Raw genomic sequence first — 20,281 nt, 5'->3', positions numbered from 1 at the left:
TAAATTGTTGCACTCTTTCCAAGTTGCGACACAAAAGCAATCCCTCATTCTGCACACGGTTCTTAATAAGTTTTCTTCCCAATAATTACACTCATTTCCCTCTCATTAGCCCAAAAACTTTTCTTAAAATTCAAACCAAACAAACTCAAGATTTCAAATTCCTGCAATTTTGAGAATTATGTGGGTACTTTCGAACTCGGATCGAATTCAATTGGTTGTACTTGTTCCTTTAGAACGTCTCAATTCTCAACATAATGGATAAACTGAATGGACCGGGGATGTGGAGAGGCCAATTTTGGTATTCAAACAACACTCTTTAAGTTATATTCTTTTACTTTTTCGATTCCTTTTGTGACTAATAATTCATAAAAGTATGACGTAAAACTAATAAATTCAAAAAATTTAATAAGGACAAAATAAAAAGACAAATTGGCTTTTTAAGAAAAAACTAGGAAAGTTGTCTACCAAAAATCCCACAAGGCTACACGAAAATTTTCGTTTTAGATACCTCAAACGGCCAAAAAAAACAGAGACAAACTCTTAAGAGAGATTCTTAACAATGGAACTCTTGGAGAGATTCTTAACAATGGACTTATTATGGGAGAGGAAGTCTAAGCACACAGCTTTGAAACAAAACTCGGAACACCATTGTGACGGGAACCATTCGATACATATGAGTCATACAACTGTGTCCGGAAGTACCATTCCATATATGTGGATCAATGTGCAATTTCGGATACAGTTATGTCTGAAATTCGTGTTTTAAAATTGTGTGTATCGCATTGCTCGTTATGGAAGCATAATTAAACACCAGAATATATGCATGCCCTGAAGCACACGAATGTTGCCATGCTATTAACAGTGTTTTGGAATTCAGAGACAAAGTCGTTTGCCAAATGTCGACCTACACGAAAAGTTTCTTCGTAGAGCATTACCTCACACGACCAAAAACAAAAAGAAGACAAACTATTGATCAGAGATATATTCTTGACAATGGACTTTATTATGAAAGTGATACTACCAAGTACCAACATAAATTTAAAACACAATTCTGGACACTGTATTGGGAGCCGTTTGATGCACGAGAGTACACATGCATTGAACGACTCCGAACGCAATTGTATCCGATGTTGTATTTTAAAGTTGTTCTTGTAGACTTTTTATTACAGAAACGTAGTTAGTTAAACACCCAGAAACACATCATATAATTATATGCATGCCCTGAACGATGCATGCATCCACACAAAAGAAAGTTTTCTTTCAGTGTTTAGCTTTGTCTGGGAGAAACTTGTCCCTCAGCTCTGCAGCATCGACCTCATTGATATGAGTCTCCGGAATCCAATTTCCCGTCTTTGGATCTCTCATCCAAAACTCTTCTTTTTTCCCGGCTAGAGGCATAATTTCCTTGTCCACAGTAGTATCTTTTTGCTCAGCAATTCCCTTGTCCTCAGTGCTCGAATCCACGGCATTGTTCCTCGTCTCTGAAGCAGAGGCCACCACCTGCACTCTCACATTCTCCACGCCAACACTGTATGCTTGCTTCCTGCAGAGGAAAATGTAAATTCTCGCACAATTTTTAGTACATGATGTTCCTATCAAAATGATCGACCTAGCGTAAAATTCTTGTAACTAAATCGATCCATCCATACGATGTTGCCTTGCTGGTACAATAATAACCAACAAACAAGCCACGAGCAATTCTTGAAAATACCCATTAGTTGAATTGAAGCTACACGGGAGAAAGAAACGTTTGCATGACATACTAGAATGATTGATAATGGGATCAGATGATAACAGTAGATTGTTCTAGCCAAGAGGCCGTTGGCTCAACGGCTGGGAGGTGCACTTAGTGTTAAGAGAAAGGAGGTGAGGAGTTCATGAACTCCTCCTAGCTCCAAGGTGTTAATCTAATTGATGTTCTAATAATATTGAGTTTTGCTGATTAAAAAAAGTGGTAGATTGTTCTAATGCGTGCATGGAAAAGGTGCATGCTGCTAACCTGAGAAGGAGAAAGGCGTTAGCGGGAACCTTCGACATCGTGTGGAGAGGGAGAGGGAGAGGGAGAGAGGTACTGGACAGATGTTTGAGATTTTTGTGCGTGAAGAGAATTATGTTATGGTGGTATTTATAGGCAAGCGGCCGGCCGGGGTGGATTTTTATGTAAGAATTCGCAAGTGGAAGACCTTTTTTTACCATGCAAACTCAATTTTCTGAAGTTTCCTTTGTTTGATGTCGCGTGTGGTATCCTAAAACTAATTATATGTATCAGAATAAATTCAGTTTGTTCACCAAAAGAATATTACTATACGAAAAAAGGATTGATCTTTGTAATCCTTTATAAAGATTAATAAATTTTTTTTGCTTAGCAAAAAATAAAATAAAATCTGGCAATTCATGTGTTTGTATTCTACGTAAAGACTTATATGTTTGCACGGTAATCTTGCTCAAACGAATTTTTTTTTCTTTCTGTTTTTGTTTTGGTAAACAGCACGAAGAAACGCAGATAAAAAAAAAAAAAAAGTGTTTAAAATGTTAGAAAACAAGTGTTTAAAATAGTTCTACCTTTAATTAATTGGTTGAACATCAGTTTTAATTATAATGATCTGGAGAGAAATTCCTTTAAAATTTATAGTAATAACTTTAAGGGATAGCACACTTGTCTGCCCATTTTGCAGTACGGAAAAATTCCAATAAAGTTCGAAACTTTTGGGCAAAAAAACAAGCTTTATTCGTCTGCTTACAATACATCAGCAAGGCATAATCATATATAGAGAGGTTCAATCAGGGGCGGACGGGAGGGGGTGCCGGGAGGGCCCCGAGCTCCTGCGGCCTGCACAACTCTAAAAATATTCTCTTTAGTTGTACTAGTTAATTTTTCAAGTTAATTTGAAAATTTTCTATAAGATTGACTCCCGCAATTTCTTGGAAAATGAAAAAAAAACCTCAAAATAAATATATCTGTAAAAAAAAACTCCCTATAATTCTAAGTTAATAACAATTTTTTGGTCACTTATGTAAAGTAAAATGATGGCTACGTAATACAAAATATACTAATTTTTATTATTACTGTAAAAATGCACTGATTCGGGCTCCCACTATGTACAAATCTTAGGTCCGTCATGGGGTTAAATGTTTTGCCCTTTGGGATGTGGAAGTGTTGGGCATATATTTGAGATAATGTTTGCATCAATATTAGTAGTTGGATAAGAAGAAGAAAAACAGTTGCTTTTGGGGCTAGCTTGTATCTTATGGGAATTAAGTGAGTCATTTGTGAAAGATGTCCACATCATTATAAATATAGGAATGACAGTCAAAATACAAAATAGTCTTATGAAAAATTATACAGAATGGTGGGGCTATCTTGTAGGCGTCTCATATTGAAAGAAATACAATTGGGGGATGTTGTGCAGTGGTGTGCGCAACACCTCATTGCAAACTTTCCAGCCGTCGGCTCGGAGGTGCCCAGCACGGTGCTGTGCATCTCACTGCACAGCACCAACCCGAAGTCCAAAGAAATAACCGAGATCAAGTTCAACTTTATTACACAAGTTTCACCACCATATACTATATCATATCACTAGGCTAAAAGTTTTAACATGCATGAAAATGTTCAATTGAGAGGAAAAAAGGCTGATGTTTCTTTTAAGAGATACAGGTGCGTCCGTGCGTGCACTCTACAACTTCAATATATATAGTGAACTCACATTTCTCCTGAAGAGTAAGCGCTTTATCGAAAACCGTATATCTATGTGTTATGGTTCTTTATTTAATTGTTTTTCTTTATGTTGTACGATTTCTGTGATCCATAGTTATCAAGATCCAAAGGGTTTGGGGTTCAACTCGTGGTTTAATTCCTGAAGAAAATTTCTAGACACTAGCTAGTTTAGTAGTAGTATTTTTCTAACAAATAGTTGAGTTGAAAATTTCTAACAAATAGTTGAGTTGAAAATACAAAGTGCATGTGCGTGTTAGCACAAAAGTTTGGAAAAAAGGAGATATTCTCCGATTCTAGCATTTTCAAATCAGTTTGGACTGTTTGCTAGAAATTCCTCACAACAAAATTTTGAATTTTATTGCTATGTGATATATATGCGTGCATGGCATCTGAAAATGTCAATAAATTTGATTTTGATGATGTATTATTCTACTAGAATCCTTTTTTTTTTTTGAGGGATAATGTGTTATTTTGGATTCATTTCTCTTTTACAAAATGAATAATTTATGTCATCAATTGCAAAATGTCTAAGTAAGCATCTGGCTAGTAATCAAGCCAATCCTACATTAAAAAAACTACCATAAACCTCTGGTATGAAACTATATATATAGGGTCTTGCCGATTACCGTCAATTATGTAGTGGATAATATACATATAATATCAAATAACATTATTTCACCGATATCAATATATATACTATCACAGATATCGATACATATTTTACACATTATCCACTTAATCCACCTAGTAGTTAGTTGCATTTTACTTAAACCTATATCCCAACCGAAACCAAGGATGAACTAATTCTTTTTAGTACCACTTCATTTTATTTTTTTTTACCAAAAAAAAAAACTAATTCATTTTTTTTTTTTTTGGGTTAAAGTACTACATCATGTAACCAACGGTTCAGATTAATCATCAATATGTTATGTGTTTTTGAACTACGTGTCACATGCCAAATGGTGTAAGAAATTTAGTCATTAAAATTTGATTTGAATGGTGGGTATAATCTTCAATATGTGAATCCAACTTCTGTTTTTCAGAAAATGGAAAGAACCCAATTTTTAAAATCCGTCCTCTTGCACAATTTCCACGTGTTGCCATGTCGATCCCTAGTTTAACCATGGCCCGCAAACACAAAAAGAAAAGCATATCAACATAATTTTAGAACACAATTCTTCATGCAACCGTGTTTGGATTTGTTCGGTTTATGCATGCGCATATGCATCGAACGGTTCAATGGTCATGTTCGCAATTGTATCATAAAATGGTGATTCTAACATTGTTCACACATACATATGGCTAAAAAGAGGAATGCTAGGGACAAAGAAAATAAGCAAAGAATTGACCCTTAAAGTGTACATGAACGGCTCAGATTCAGTGTGCAGTGCATCTGAGCCATTCATGTACACTTTAAGGGTCAATTCTTTGCCCATTTTTTTTGTACTTAGCATTTCTCGGCTGAAAAAGGGCCAAGCATAATTATTTGGGCCAAGCATAATTATTACAAGGGTCCTGCTGTTGGAAGTCAATTAGACTTTCATTAAGCTAACCAAAATAACAAAACAACAAAAATTATAATACGTTATGGAAAATTCTATAATCAACCTAAATGGGCTAACAATAGTAAGTGTGTGAATATGTATTAAAAGATATAAAAAGAACACAGAAATGTGTATTTTTCTTGTCTGCTAGTGTGCTTATTGTCAGCCCAATGGACTGACATAACAAGACCGGTACGTTATTTACTTTTTTTATACACTTTTCACATTATTCAATATACTTTTTCAACCTTAACAAAAATCCGCTGAACTCTTTTAAGCATTTCGATTCTTATAATATTACCAAACGCGGTAAAGATTTTTTATAATAAAGTACTGCATTAAAATCACGTGTAACACAAAAACATCTATCACATATGGTAAACATGGTCTATTTCAATCCCATGGTTACTGTTTAAGTGGGGACACAAACACTCTGGCCATTAATAAATACCCATCACTCCTTCCCCTTCACAATCCTCATCACCTCTCTCTCTCTCTCTCTCACTCTCTCCAACATGGGTGAAGAAGATGTCCCTCAAAGGAGCGAGAATAGATTCAATTTCAAGCCACAACGGCCACAACAGAGGGCTTCAGTGGATGATGTTGGGTTGCGGATTCTAATAGAGATTTCACAAGGCAAATCCAACTTTAATATTGTTGTTAAAAAACTCACTCTAAAGCTAAAGACCAAACCCACTTTCCCTAGGAATCGAATCCACACTCATCATCCCATGAGTTTCTCCCACGAATCTAATTCATTTCTCAAGTCCTGTTTTCTCTGCACCAAAGAGTTAAGCCTTGACAGAGATGTGTACATGTACAAGTAAGCTAATTAACCTTCATCTATAGTTTTTTTCTACTTTTGTATGGCTTCTTTTGTTTGTTTGTTTTTATCTGGGCTAGTAATTTTAGTGCACCTCGATGATGAGACTAATCTCACCGTCTACTAGCGAGCAAAATTCTGTATGGACCGACTCCACAGAGATTGTTTTTATGGAATTTCAACCGATATATGAAATGAAAGTTTCATTTTTGGTTTTTCTGTATTTTTGCAGAGGGGATCAAGGATTTTGCAGCGTGGAATGCAGGGACAGGCAAATATATTTGGATGAAATTAAGGAAATGGAAGAATCCACCAAGAAAATGGTAGCGAACTACCGGCAATGTCGCCGGACAAGTGACCGGCAGGAGTCCCGTGCCCTGTTGGAGCAATTCCGGCAGCGGCATAAGCCGTTGCCAGGTCCGAAGGATCGATCGATAGTACTCTTTACATAGCAATTTTGTTTCCTCTGTGTAACTCGTTTGATTACAGTATTTTTGTTCTACTACTAGATCTGAAATTGGATAATTAATAGTATTGTAAATTTGTAAAGCAAGGCAAAAGAGAGTGAGTGAGTGAGTGAGTGCACAGTTGGGAATCCAGATGTGGTCATGTAGTCATCCATGACAATAACATGATTGAGATAATATCAAGGCTTCTTTTTCATTCCAAATGCTGGCTAGGATAAAGTTTTACTACTATTTTTGATGGTTATCTGAAGTAGTATTATAACAGGTGTCCGGGCAGCACATAGATTGATTCTGAAGACCAATCTCACCGCCCACTTGAGGTTAGGGTTGTAAATGAGCCGAGTTTTGTTGAGCTCGAGCTCGACTCGTTTACTAAGCGAGCCAAGAACCTGAGCTCGAGCCTTAACGAGTTGAGCTAAGTCATTTACTAAACGAGCCGCTTTAATTGAGTCGAACGTCCCTTAACAAGCCGAGCTTTTATCTCGTTTACTAAACAAGCCAAAAACTCGAGTCCGAGCTCAGCTCATTTACTACACGAGCCGAGCCGAACTCGCGAACTGCTCGGTTCATTTGCAACCCTACTTGCTGGGGTCACAATTAAAATCAGAGCTATGAAAATATTTGTGAAAAACACCTTATATTCAAAGGCATGCCTTCTGGATTACGTGAATGTGTGGTCGTAGCTAGAACGAGCCGAGTCGAGCTTTACAATGTTCAAGCTTGTTCATTAAGTTTTTAACGAACACGAGCTCGAGCTCAGTGAAAACTTAACGAGCCGAGCTCGAGCCGAGCGGGCTTTGGCTTGACTCGAGCTCGAGTTTGTTCACGAGTCTCAACGGACCAACGAAAAATGTATATATATCCTCGCATAGGCCTAATACAACCAAAAATATTTTGATTGTGAAGGTATATATCTTTCATTTCCTATGGAGCGGGGGTGTATTGGTAATTTGGTAAGTATGTGTTCTCGCCTCCCTTGGTTGATTGAAAAGTGAAAACGGAAAGAACAAATTATGAAATACTCCGTAACAATAAAAATCCTAAACTTAAGTATGTATACCCTAGCTCGCGAGCCGACTCGAGCCGAGCTTATCCTAGCTCGAGCTCGGCTCGTTTACAAAACGAGCTGAAAAAATTGGCTCGAACTTGTTCGTTTAACTTCCAAGCCGAACTTGAACGAGCCATTACCGAGCCGAGCTGCGAGCCGTTCGCGAGCGGCTCGGTTCGTTTGCAGCCCTATGGTGCTTAGAGCATGTGATTATGCTCCTAGAGCAAATAATAATTTTATGTAATCGTGTGCTTTGCTTGTAACACAGTGGAATGATCATGTGTGCCATTGGAAGCATTTTGTAGCAGATATTTCTTCATGCCCTTACACATCTATCTATATCTATCATCTCTGAGCAGAAGAAGTTAAAAGCCCGAATAGACGGCAATTATTTGGCTTCCCAATTGAGATATTTTGCAAGCATTTTTGTGAATTGTGTTTATATATGCCGTTAAACATTCTTCCCAATTGGAAGGGTGGCTCAAGAGGCAACATATTTGAGTTGTAAACTCAGACATTTTGACCTTGAAATTTGACAATCTCCTGGACCAGACTGCAAGAGAGATTTATTTATTTTTGTGAATTTCCTTCTCTGCATGGATGATCTGCTCTTGATCGAATGGGAGAGAGGAATAGTTTATGTGCACGTAATTAAACTGCTCCGGACTCCCTGAACCGTCGCAAAAAAAAAAAAAAAAAACAACCCTTCTTCCCAAGAGTGTGGGAGCCACTGTCATGGGTCTGAAGTTGCTGATCTTTTGGAATTCTCTTACCGTTTGGTCCGTGCTAAGCCTAAGCAAAACCTTTTTTTTTTTCCTCCAATAATTTCTTTTTGTTTCAAGTATTTTAGGCATTATGTGCTGGATCTCATATGCAAAGGGGTAGTGATGTTGATGTTTTTCTTTATCTCTATATATATATATATATACCAAGTTCTTTTATCTCCAGTTGTTCCAGTCATACTTCAGCAAAAGAATCAAAGGATCGAATCCTGGTTTGAACCTTCACTAGTTCTTCCTACCGAGGAGTTATCACCGGACTCTGATTATTGTTTTCATGAATATTAGCAACACTACACACAAGTTTTGTGCAAATAAGCAATTGAAAATGAAACGATAAGAGAATCTTTCTTTTATGGTAATCTGGAACCGATTCCACCAACCACAATCTTAACCTTAAGTCAATCGTGGGTGGGTCGCATTGTAACCGAAACTCCATACCACAATCATTTCCAAGAAACGTACTTTCCTTCCGAGAGACAAATTTAAAATCTCACTTTCAATTGGTTTTCCAACCTACACAATCCTCCCTCCACTCCCCTCATTGTTGGTAATTAATCTTGTTACCAAGCAGAAAAAGGAAAATTAAAGAGAAAAGAACTGACAAGGGCAAATTATTCTTTCAATGATGATTTTTAGTACAATTAATTGTCTACAATTTTAAAAAGATATGTATTGTTTGAGAAGAAAATTTTATAGTAGTTTCAAACAAAATTACTATTTATTTAAGATCAACATGTGGAGGGCAAACCCATAGCTAGGGGTGAAAATAAGCCGAATCTTGTCAGGCTCGGCTCGATTCAGTTCGTAAGAATTTAACAAATCAAATCAAGCTGAGTTCAGGCTCGAGTTCGATTCATTTAAAGTTTTTAAAATTTGGGCTCAGTTCATGTATGAAAATAATAAGGTAATGATTTTCTTTATTCGGTACCGTGTTCTTTTATCTCAAATTGTTCCAGTCATGCTTCAACGAAAGAATCGAAAGATCGAATCCAGGTTTGAACCTTCACTAGTTCTTCCTGCTAAAGAGTTAGCACCGAAATGTGATCATTGTTTTCATGAATATTCGATGCATTGCACTCAAGTTTTGTGCAAATAAGCAACTGAAAATGAAATGATAGGAGAATATTTCTTTTAGGGTAATCTGGAACCGATTCCACCAACCAAAATCTTAAGTCGATCATATATAGGTCGCATTGTAACTAGAATTTTGTACATCTATTTCGCACAAACTTTCGCTTGCGGGGAGAATAAACCAAAATTAAAGTCTCAATTATTTTCAAACTGTTCAATGTGTACCCCTCCCCTCGTTTTTGGTAAATATTTCCCTTTACCACTCTGGAAAATAAAAATAAGGAGAAAAGAACCTCCCTTACATCAATCCGCAATTACGTTTGGTGGGATTGAACATGATAACAACTTAACAAGGTCAAATTAATCGTCCAGTGATATTTATTATTTTCTAAAATTAAGTGTCCAAAATTTATAAAAGATGAATAGTGTTCGAGAAGGAAATTTAATTGTTTTCAAAAAATTATTATTTATTTCTCTTAAGATCAACATGTAGAGGAGCAAAGCCATAGATTGGAGTGCAAATGAGCCAAACCTTTTTAGGCTCGACTTGATAAGATAATGGTCTGGCTTGAGTTCAGCTCTTTTAATAGAAAGATGCTAGAGACACATCAATTTGTCTATCATTATATAAATCACTATAAATATTACTACTACTTCGAAAAATTAAAAAAATAGTATATTGCGATTTCAGGTTTACGAATCTAATCGAACCAAATACTTTTAATTTTGGGCACGATTCTTTTGTGGTACGAGCACGGAGCACTTACCGAGCGAGCAGCCCTAGGAATCCGTGAACGAGCATTTGCAGCCATAGCCTGATAGCCATAGCCATAGCCATAGCCATAGCCATAGCCAAAAGAACTACTAGTTGGGAGATTTGTGATATTTTGCAAAGATTTGGGGAAGTCCTGTAATATCAGTAATCATGAAGGATGGTTGTGCAAAAATACGAATCATCGTACGAAGGAGAGTAGTTTGGTTTGACAAATTATGCGAAGTAACGGGGATACTCCTACTAGATTCTCAGTTTTTGAATTCCTAGAGAATTCGGTTCCCGCAAAGCATTTTTACATGATGAAGTTCAGCTCCGCATAAGAGAGTGAGAGAGATGTAGAGAGAGAGAGGGGAGAGAGTGATGAGAATGGAGACAGGGAAAGAAGGTGGAGTTTCGAGGAAAACACAGAAGCGCCATGAACAGAATGATCCTTCCAGAAAACAAAGACAAGAGAAAACAAAAAAAGAAAAAGAGTTAAAAATCATCACATGCTATGCCAACCCAAATGGTATTACCTGTCAAAAACACAAAAAGCAAAAATCTTAAAAAGAAGAAATTGAAATCTCATTTTTCTTTTGGAAAAAACAGAAAACAGATGACTGGGTACCCATCCAAGCAAACTTCTCCAAAAAGGTCTATTCTAAAACATTGATTTCAAAGCGTTCTTATTATTGGTTCAATTTAATACAGTCAGTCACACTTCTCGTTGTTATCATTAGTTTAATCAATACGTATCATTACCTTTTGTACATACACGCCTGGGATTTTTATCTCTCATGTTTTTATTTTGGGTTTTCTTTATTCTAGTTATTTTGTTTCCAATTTGTTTTTGTTTTCCCCATCTAAACAGTTTAGTCAAAAGAGGATTTTAATTACCCCCCTCTCTTTCTATCTCTCTCTTAACTTATTTTTTCCCCTCGTTTTGATGTTTTGTTTGTGTTTGACCTTTCGATGGTTGGATGTTGGTGTGGGTAATGTATTTGTCACTGCACCAAAGCTGACACCCCATTTAACAAGTAAGAATATTTATTTATTTTTGGTTTTCTTGATTTAGCGGTGGAGATAGATTCTTATTAGACACGGTTTTTATTCTTGAAAATTTCTAAATTTTGTTGGGTGGGTGATTTTTTAGAGCCTAGGGTTTCATCCTTTTACTTTACGCGTATATCCGGGTCCCTATTTACGAGATTAAAGCTACGGCCTGCCAAGGGTCGCCGATCTTTCTTGATTTCTTCATCTGGGTTGTTCGAGTTCCTCGATTTCCTCATCTGGGTTAGTGATTTTTTTGCTGTTCTCTAATCATCTTGAGTTTTGATATCTACTTTCTTGATTTCCCCAGTTTTCCCTTCTCTATTTGGGTCAATTTGTCGATTAGGGGTTCTTGATTGTTTCAACCTTTTTGATCCCTGAACTGGTTGAGAAATTTGTGTTCTAGGTTCTTATTTTAGGCTTCTTTAGTGGGTTTCGTCTTGGGCGTTTAGGGTTTGGGTCTGCTGTATCCTTTGTGGGTGGAGGATAGGTTTTCTTGTTGGATGCTGCCTCTGTGGAAGTTCTTCTGAATCAGGCTACTGAGGGAGGTTGTGTTTTGGTGAAGATGGTTGGCATTAAATGAGGTGGGCTTGATCAAAGTTGTGTTCTTTTTGAATTGATGTTTTTTCTGGAGTTCTGATGGTTTTTGGGTGCTGACTTTTCAGGGAAGAACTGGATTGGCGTTGGTGAAAGGAGTGAATCTCCTACGCTACTGTTGGTGGCTCATACAAATGATGTTTAGCGTTCAGGGAGCTTCAAAGAATACTTGTGGTGTCCTTGCAGTCTTATGTGGGAGAACTTTTGAAGAGAAGCAAAAGCAAGATGCAGCCGACACTCAGAGATATCCATTCCCAGAAATTGTTTCTTCCGGGCGTTTAGAGGTTCGAAGTGATTCTAAATGGTTGTCATTTTCTAAAATTTGTGTTCTCTCTGACATCACTTTGTTGCGAAGTTAGAAGATAATTTTGCTGCTAGGCCTTATTAGTGTCTTATATGCTCTTGTTCAATTAATTGAATGTAGGTTCAGACTCTTAACAATCCAAGTAGACAAGAGTTCCGTAGAGTGGTGGACTCATGTCAGCCAAATTTTGTGTATTTACAAGGAGAACAACTACCACATGATGAAATTGGATCTCTGGTGTGGGCGGGTGCTCACTTGTCCACTGCTGAAGCTGTAGCTGGGCTGTTTGGTTCCGTTTTGCCCACCACTGTATGTGACTTATTTACTCTAATTTGTCAAGTTATTGTGTTGTCTAAGATTTTGCTCCTCTATCATGAGTTCATCTTTGCTTGCTATTTCTGTTTGTTTGAGTAACTGACGCCTACAGGTTCTTCTCAAGTTTAGACATTTGTTTAGTTGGTTGCTTCGCGCGCGCGCGCACACACACACATATACATACTTGTATTATATCTTTGTGTTGCTCAGTTTATTGCAAGTTAATTGGGAAGATGAAATTAGCTCTAGCTTCGTACAGTCTAAAAGTAGGAAAATCACTTTGTAGTTTGAGGTGCGTGCTTCATTTTTCTAGGTGGTCGCAAGCTCATGGTTAGTTTAAGCCCGATTGTGTTGGTTTGAGTTTGAATGATTCTTGTTGTGCATTTTGGGGCCAGAAATTGGTGTCTGGTGTGGGTAGTTTTTTATTTGCCTCTGCTTCTTAATCGACTTGCAATTTTTTTTCCTTCAATATTTTACCCTTTGTTGTACGGTTTGTGTAGGAAGGCTTCAACATAGAAATATGGAACCTCTAAAAAGATTTGTTTTTCAAGGGTTTTTTTTCTCCTCACATTGAGATGTCGAAGGACTTATCCATGGTCTTGGGCATTTTGTGGAAGTGGTAGTTTGCAAGTGATGGTCGTGTAATTGAGGTTACCATACAATATGTCATGGCAAAATAGAAAATTACTAGTGTCCCTAACATTTTGGCAACTTCGAGTTATGGGAATTAACCTCTCCAGTGAAAGGAAGAGGCAGGGCCCATAAGCCTGCCTTCCTGTTGCCTCTTTAAACCGTGCTAACCTTCTTACAGCAGGGTTATTGTCTTAGTTGTCTACAGAGTACGAGATTCACGTTGGAGAGTGGTGGTAAAAGATATAGAGGAAGGTCCAGAAAAAGATGCGTGGTGGGTTTGACTGACAGGAATTGAGATTATTACTTCAGTTTATCTGAGCATATGACTTGTAATGCAAGTAGAAGGTGGATGCGAAATGCGAATTCCTTGTGTTAGTTGGACACTGAAAAAACCTGAACCCTTGTTCGCAATAAATAAAAGCTGATTCGGGTCATGAAAGCCTCTAGGCTTATCCAAACAGGTTAGGGTTACCCACACGAAGTTAGTTTGTCTGGAGTCAGGACATAGTATGTGTGTATGATAACAAAGTTTGGCAATGATGCTTCAGTGTTGGAAACTTTGGATGACAAGATATGATCAGTTTCCTTAGATTGTGAAAAAGATTATTTTGAGAGGTGGCGCAAAAACAAAGCAAGACTTGTATGAGGGGGAGAAGTGGGATAGGAAGTTGGGGCAATCATTTGGAATCTTCTTTTACTTGTTCCCTTTCCCCTCTTTCCTTCTTTTATGTAGGTGTTGCCCCCCAGTTTTCAGTACAGACTAAAAGGGATTGCCTGGTGCTAAACATTGTTGTAGTTTGTACAATCATCATTTGTTTGTAATTTGATGCAAGTAGTTTTGGTGTTTGAGCTTGCTTCGGTTTCAAATTCTTATGCAGGTTTATTTGGAGCTCCCAAATGGAGAAAAGCTGGCTGAGGCTCTTCATTCAAAGGTGAGAAATTCTGACTATTGTCGAGTTTGAATAAAGTTTCTTACAAGCTAGTGATTCATAAGAACCATAAGGTTATTTAATCTGTTGTTTTCATGGTAGTTATTCTGTAGAAAACATGGTCTGACGATATTTCTCATCTTTGCAGGGAATTCCTTATGTCATATATTGGAAGAATACATTTTCTTGTTATGCTGCTTGCCATTTTCGGCATGCGTTATTTTCAGTTGTGCAAAGGTATACTACCATTTGGATTATAATTAACTCCGCCTTGAGAAATACTTTGGTCAGTCCCTTTTTTTTTTCTTGAAACCAAACATCTGTGAAAATGTGAAATGTACAACTGCATTAATGTTTGTCGGCTGAATCATCAGCTTAGTGTTAAACCCAACAACCATATTCTGTAAATTTTGTATTGGTATTGTTTGCTTCTGGAGATGTTCAAAACTATTACAATGTTTCTTTTTACAATTGGTAATGAGGTTGAATTTTTTGCGAACTCCACATTTTTGTGTTCACCTTTTTGAGTTTCATGAATGCAGCCATTTGCATAGTGTTGAACTGCGCAAAAACCGTTGGAGGTTTGGATGGCTTTGTAAGCTTGACTATTGATAAAGCAAGTGATGGCTGTGATGCACATTTGCTTCCTTTCTCTTTTTGTGGGGTTTGGAGGCCTTTCTTTTCGTCATCTTTAGATGAAAATTATTGTTCCACTGTGCATCACTAAATGTTGGTTCGGAAAACTTGATATTAACTCTTACATTCCGATGGAGAACTGTATGGATCCAATTAAAACCAAATGAGAGTCATATAAAACCTGAATACATACCTTGACCCACCTGGTGACCCCTATGTGACTACCCGCAGTCCATGTCCTGGATATTCTGAAATTTAGAAAAACACTCCTGAACTATAGAAAGTTTATAAATCGTACGGAAAGCTGATTGTTTTAATGCCTAGAACATGTAATTATAAAATAGGACTTCCCGTAGCTTGAAACTTCTTTGTAGTCCAATTGATGTCAGCTTGAAACCATACTGTTACTAAACTTGAATGCTTCCTTATTTTTTTTATTTTTGTTTTGGCTGGACTTGTGGACTACATTAACTCTGGTGACTATTTCTTACATATATTCGTACGTTGTGCAAGTAAAGTTTTACTTGCAACAATCAAGGGGTCCTGGACGAGTGTCATACTGAATCACTGATAAGCCACTTGGTTCCAATTCGCCTTGTCTGGCTGTATATTGGTAAATAAACGTTTATAGCTTACCTGACATTATTTTCCTATGCTGATTGCAGTTCATCTAGCCATACATGGGATGCTTTCCAGCTTGCTCATGCTTCATTTAGGCTTTACTGCATAAGAAACAACCTTGTCCTTCCAGCTAACAGCCAGAAAAGTAACGATAATCTGGGTCCACACCTTCTTGGGGAACCTCCGAAGATCAATGTCACTCCACCTGAGCTAGCTGTGGGGGATGATGAAGAAGGCTCTTCTGATGCGGCTGCTGTAAATATATATGATGATGATGTGAGCATGAAGTTTCTTGTTTGTGGAGTGGCATGTTCCTTGGTAAGTAGTGTTTCACTTCTATTTGACTATTTCCCAGTTAATATTCACAGATCCTTGCATCAAGCTATGTGTAGCTTTCATTTGTCTATAATAGTTTTCTTATGGACCAATTTGTTTTCAGGATGCTTGCTTATTGGGTTCTTTGGAAGATGGCCTCAATGCGCTCTTGAGTATTGAAGTGAGTATGATGAAATGGTTTCTTGTGGTTAGATCTTAATGTTGCTCATATTTTTCCCTACACTTGTTTTTGGTTCACTCTGCCTTAAAGGAAGTTGTCTTTATGCTCATATTCAAGTGGATTTACTTCAGCATTGCTGAAAGGCTTTCTTTCATCACACTTTCAATGAAAACCCCTTCTTTAGCAAGATGCTTTGGAGTAGTTTGATTGGTTGTCTTTTCATTGTAACTTAGGCTCTTGTACAGATGAGGAGAGCATGTTCCATGCTAATTTTGTTGGTATTTCTTTTTTCTAAGTCAATATTCCTTTCTATATCATTGGATACTCATTTACTCGATTATCTTCATTCTGTTGTTTCAGATGCGGGGAAGTAAACTTCATAACCGGGTTAGGTATGTCTGAGCTTTAGAACCTTATAAAGATAAATCTGTGCATGATTATTTTTAGCTGTAGTGTCATCTTTTCATGTATCATTAACTTCTACATAAGAATTCGAACTTTGCATGATTGCGTGTGAGTGAATGATGCTTGTGTTGCTGTATGTGAGAGAAGCTACATTTGGATTTTTCCCCAATTCCCATGCATATAGTAGTTGGTTATCCTCTCCTGGCTGTTCGAGCTCATTGCACCTAATGATTACTTAATTAAGAGTGGTAGTGTCGGTGCGTCCTTGAGAAAATGTTAAAATGTTGTGAATTGATGCCATTGCGATTGGTGCAGTGCCCTACCACCACCTCTTCAGGCAGGGACATTTTCACGCGGTGTTGTGACCATGCGTTGCGATTTTTCAACGTGTAGTTCTGCCCACATCTCTCTTCTGGTTTCTGGTAGTGCACAGACTTGCTTTGACGATCAGGTTATTCTTAAAACGCCATTACTGTATACCACATTTTTTCCTGGTTAAGGACTGGAAACTGATCTGTCATAACACTTATTTGTAGCTCTTGGAGAATCACATAAAGAGTGAAGTTATTGAAAAAAGCCAGCTTATCCATGCGCTGCCAAACAGCGAGGAAAATAGACAGCCTTTGTCAGAACCCAGGAGATCTGCTTCAGTAGCTTGTGGGGCATCAGTATTTGAAGTTTGCATGAAGGTCCCTGCATGGGCTTCACAGGTTCTTTCTTATAATCCTGTGATTGCCTGTGTTATTGAAAACACGTGCTTTATTCCTTCCATCTTTATCTGTTCCAAATACTAGGAATCTGGAAATCATATTTTGGACGGTTGAGATTTGTTATAGTAGAAGAAGGATGAGGTTTATGTCTTCAATGAAGACGAGCCACATTTTTTGATCTGTGACTTCCTGTGTGTCTAAAGATGAGCCATTTCACTTCTTGGTAAATAATTGTTCCTGTTGGCTTTTGTTTGCAGGTTTTGAGGCAACTAGCGCCAGATGTTTCTTATCGTAGTTTAGCTGCACTTGGCATTGCTAGCATTCAGGGATTAGCTGTTGCTTCATTTGAGAAAGATGATGCAGAACGACTTCTTTTCTTCTGTACTAAGCAAGGCAAAGATCCAAATCTCAACAGTTCTTATTTCAGCACACTTCCTAGCTGGTTAAGACCACCTGCTCCTAGTCGAAAGAGGTCTGAATTATGCCAAGAAACAAGTCAAGGCCCTCCCAATGGTTTGGTTGTTGGAAATGCCAAAAGGGAAGACAAAGGATTGACAAATGGCGTTATCAGTATACCCTTGGTGCCTGTTAGACGACAATTAAAAGTTGCAGCAATGAGGCCAATCCCTCATATTCGTCACCAGAAAATGCTTCCGTTTTCTGCAACAATTGAGGTGGATGGGCATGATAGAGGCCAAGTTAAGGCTAGTGTGTCAGTAGCTCCGTCAAAACACAGTTTGATGGGATCAAATCCTATTTCCCATCGGAAGTCAAATTCCAATTCATTTCAGGCCAAACAGATTATTTCGTTGAATCCCCTCCCGCTGAAGAAACATGGTTGCGACCGAAGCCCAATTCATGTTTGCTCTGAGGTAAGTTTGACAGTTCCTTCTGTTTTATTTTGCCTCGCTACAGGAAAAAAATAAGGAGGGGATGGAGGCTTGGATCTCCTTATTCTTTTTTAGGTTTTGTCATGTTGATTTCTCATACTCTTCTCTGCCAGGAGGAGTTTCTCAAGGACGTTATGCAGTTTCTAATCCTTAGGGGACATACCCGTCTCATTCCTCAAGGTGGGCTTGCAGAATTCCCCGATGCAATACTTAATGCAAAACGCCTGGACCTCTTCAACTTGTATAGGGAGGTGAGACTTCTTTTTTTTCTTCTTCCAGCTGAGGTGGATTATTGACTGTGTATGTAAATGGTTGACTGGAAGAAACTCTACGTGTAGGATATATTGCTTTCTTTTAACTGTTAATTTGCTGCTTCAAAGTTGGAATGATGTCAGAAGATTATTGGAAACTAAACAGTCTCGCATTTTTAGGTGGTTTCAAGAGGTGGCTTTCATGTTGGCAATGGCATCAATTGGAAAGGACAGGTTTTTTCGAAGATGCGCAATCACACAGTGACCAATAGAATGACTGTATGTCCTAAAACTATGCCTTTTCTCTATTTCTTGTTGATCTCTGGACTCTCATGGTGCAAAAGTGCATCCTTTGTGAGTAATCGTATATGGGAAGGATTGCAAATTGGGAGATGAATCTGAATGGTCTGCTTTTCTCCTGGATTCTTGATTTTTGTATTTAAGTTTGTATTCCCGGTTCTCTGCTATCAGTGCTATGTTAAGTTTCTGGTTCATGCGTTAGATAGAGAGAGAGAGGGTGATGCTTCAAATGAATATTAAAAGCTACCAAGTAGATACTGTATTTTTTCTTTTTGGGTAAGATAAATACTGTATTTGTTTAGCATCCTGTTTTTTTTTTTGGGTAAGTAGATGCTGTATTTGTTTAGCATCCTGAGTTATTTTTCCTGTCCAATCAGCTCCTCTCAGCTTGAACCCAACGAAACATGTCTGCTGGTTAAGACCTCCTTGTTGTAAACTACAACTACACTTTTGATGGTCACCCGTTGAAGTATTTGTACGCAAAATGCTGACTATTACTCTTTTGCTGGAAATCAATATATATTGGTTTCCATATGATTGCTTGAATTAGGGTGTTGGGAATACGCTTAAAAGACATTACGAAACTTACCTTCTGGAGTACGAATTGGCTCATGACGATGTAGACGGAGAGTGCTGCTTGTTATGCCACAGGTTTGTAGCTTCCATGTTTAATGGTTAATATCTTCAGGCATACATAAAGGGTAAATGTGCTCGTGTTTGTGTCATTGTGTGTGTATAATGTGCGTTTGTAGTTGTTGTTTGCTAACCACGGGCTCTCAAACTTTCTACAGTAGCGCAGCAGGTGATTGGGTAAACTGTGGTATATGCGGCGAGTGGGCCCATTTTGGTTGCGACAGAAGGCAGGGCCTCGGTGCCTTTAAGGTATGGTATCGAGCTTGTGTCATATCCTCTTGGTTGCTGGATCGTTACCAATTTGGATCTGTAGCTCTCTTCATGTTACAGTTTTAGCTGATTTTTGGCTCATGAGTTGAACTGCTTAAACAATGGTTGGTAATTTTGACATTGCAGGATTATGCAAAAACAGATGGACTAGAGTACATATGTCCACAATGCAGCATTTCAAATTTCAAGAAGAAACTGCAGAAAACATCTAATGGATATTCTTAACGGTTCCTGTACCACAGTCGGATGGACTTAGGTTCCATTGTCCTGTTCGAAAATTCGTCCTCTTCTCATCTTGGTTTAAAAGGAGGAATTCACCAAACTTGTTCGAGGAGGAGGTCTACAGGTATTATTAAGTTGTCCCCATGTTCCTCCATCAAATGGTGGCTTGGGACACGGGACACGACGATACTGAGTGAACAGAAAACAAGGAAAAGGAAGAGCCGCTAAATAGAGACACTAATTTATTTATAGGAGGGTTGGTGTAGGGGTGTAGGAATTCCATCTTTTGAAAAGGGTTAGTATGTAATATGAAATCCGTATCTCCAACCTTATGTTTTGTAGTTGTTGTAGTAGCATTATAAAGTGGTGTAGTTCTTTCGTGGTCTATGGAAGGAAAAATTATTTGGGTGTTCTAGTGCAAATGTTTCTCCCCTCACATGAGTATGTCGATTCCGACTCTAAATGTGGACGTCTTGTCAGTTACAGGACTCGAAGTCTCGAGCCCCCGGCTCTTGATTTTTCTCTTCTTCCTTTGATCTGGGTTATTTTGTGCTTAAATTGATAACCAATAATCGAATCAAAATTAATGATTCTTATTTTTTCAGAACTATAACCTGATCAAGAATTGCATAACCAAACTAAATAAGACTATTCGGTCCGGGTTGGATTGGTTTTTGGGTTAGGGCGGTTTTTTTGGACATTCTTACGTCCTGGTTGGTCACCCATTCCACTATTGTTGAAGGGCAAGCATGCTTAATTGTGAAGTTTCAATGAGATGTGACGCCCTCCCGCTTTTAAAAGGCCTTGTACAAAAT

General features: G+C 38.0%; 3 protein-coding genes across 5 annotated transcripts; 2 read left to right on the top strand and 1 right to left on the bottom strand.

Annotated features, from left to right (window-relative positions):
• Nucleotides 1-848: 848 nt before the first annotated feature.
• On the bottom strand, nt 849-2,094 carry LOC131335535 (protein SENESCENCE-ASSOCIATED GENE 21, mitochondrial-like). Its single transcript, XM_058370938.1, has 2 exons — nt 2,000-2,094; nt 849-1,543 (listed from the first exon to the last, which is right to left on the bottom strand). Exons 1-2 carry the CDS (start codon nt 2,035-2,037, stop codon nt 1,261-1,263), a joined length of 321 nt encoding a protein of 106 aa, XP_058226921.1. The 5' UTR covers nt 2,038-2,094; the 3' UTR covers nt 849-1,260.
• A 3,630-nt stretch (nt 2,095-5,724) lies between these two features.
• LOC131335534 (FCS-Like Zinc finger 17-like) lies at nt 5,725-6,752 on the top strand. Its single transcript, XM_058370937.1, has 2 exons — nt 5,725-6,082; nt 6,315-6,752. The coding sequence occupies exons 1-2, from the start codon at nt 5,775-5,777 to the stop codon at nt 6,532-6,534; spliced, it is 528 nt and encodes a 175-aa protein (XP_058226920.1). The 5' UTR covers nt 5,725-5,774; the 3' UTR covers nt 6,535-6,752.
• Nucleotides 6,753-10,491: 3,739 nt separating this feature from the next.
• Nucleotides 10,492-19,879, top strand: LOC131335533 (AT-rich interactive domain-containing protein 4). 3 transcript variants are annotated; one of them, XM_058370936.1, is made up of 17 exons: nt 10,492-11,497; nt 11,707-11,838; nt 11,920-12,135; nt 12,276-12,464; nt 13,982-14,035; nt 14,181-14,269; nt 15,334-15,607; nt 15,729-15,785; nt 16,146-16,177; nt 16,506-16,641; nt 16,727-16,900; nt 17,158-17,772; nt 17,904-18,041; nt 18,222-18,320; nt 18,892-18,992; nt 19,133-19,223; nt 19,371-19,879. In XM_058370936.1, the coding sequence occupies exons 3-17, from the start codon at nt 11,986-11,988 to the stop codon at nt 19,467-19,469; spliced, it is 2,298 nt and encodes a 765-aa protein (XP_058226919.1). In that variant the 5' UTR covers nt 10,492-11,497; nt 11,707-11,838; nt 11,920-11,985; the 3' UTR covers nt 19,470-19,879. The 3 variants fall into 3 exon arrangements, with proteins under 3 accessions (XP_058226919.1, XP_058226918.1, XP_058226917.1); XM_058370935.1 differs by having other exon boundaries at nt 11,661-11,838; XM_058370934.1 differs by having other exon boundaries at nt 10,492-11,838.
• The last annotated feature ends 402 nt before the right edge of the window (nt 19,880-20,281 follow it).

The sequence above is a fragment of the Rhododendron vialii genome, chromosome 8a (assembly GCF_030253575.1).
Source record: "Rhododendron vialii isolate Sample 1 chromosome 8a, ASM3025357v1".
NCBI lineage: Eukaryota > Viridiplantae > Streptophyta > Magnoliopsida > Ericales > Ericaceae > Rhododendron > Rhododendron vialii.
Note: the sequence above shows the minus strand (reverse complement) of the source record. Positions and strands in the feature narration are given on the sequence as shown.

Coding starts and splice junctions, on each gene's coding strand:
- LOC131335534 (XM_058370937.1), top strand. CDS start 5,775: ATGGGTGAAGAAGATGTCCCTCAAAGGAGCGAGAATAGATTCAATTTC. Junction 6,083..6,314: donor AGAGATGTGTACATGTACAA/GTAAGCTAATTA, acceptor GTATTTTTGCAG/AGGGGATCAAGGATTTTGCA.
- LOC131335533 (XM_058370936.1), top strand. CDS start 11,986: ATGATGTTTAGCGTTCAGGGAGCTTCAAAGAATACTTGTGGTGTCCTT. Junction 14,036..14,180: donor CTGAGGCTCTTCATTCAAAG/GTGAGAAATTCT, acceptor TCATCTTTGCAG/GGAATTCCTTATGTCATATA. Junction 16,901..17,157: donor TCCCTGCATGGGCTTCACAG/GTTCTTTCTTAT, acceptor TTTTGTTTGCAG/GTTTTGAGGCAACTAGCGCC.
- LOC131335535 (XM_058370938.1), bottom strand. CDS start 2,037: ATGTCGAAGGTTCCCGCTAACGCCTTTCTCCTTCTCAG. Junction 1,544..1,999: donor AACGCCTTTCTCCTTCTCAG/GTTAGCAGCATG, acceptor TTTCCTCTGCAG/GAAGCAAGCATACAGTGTTG.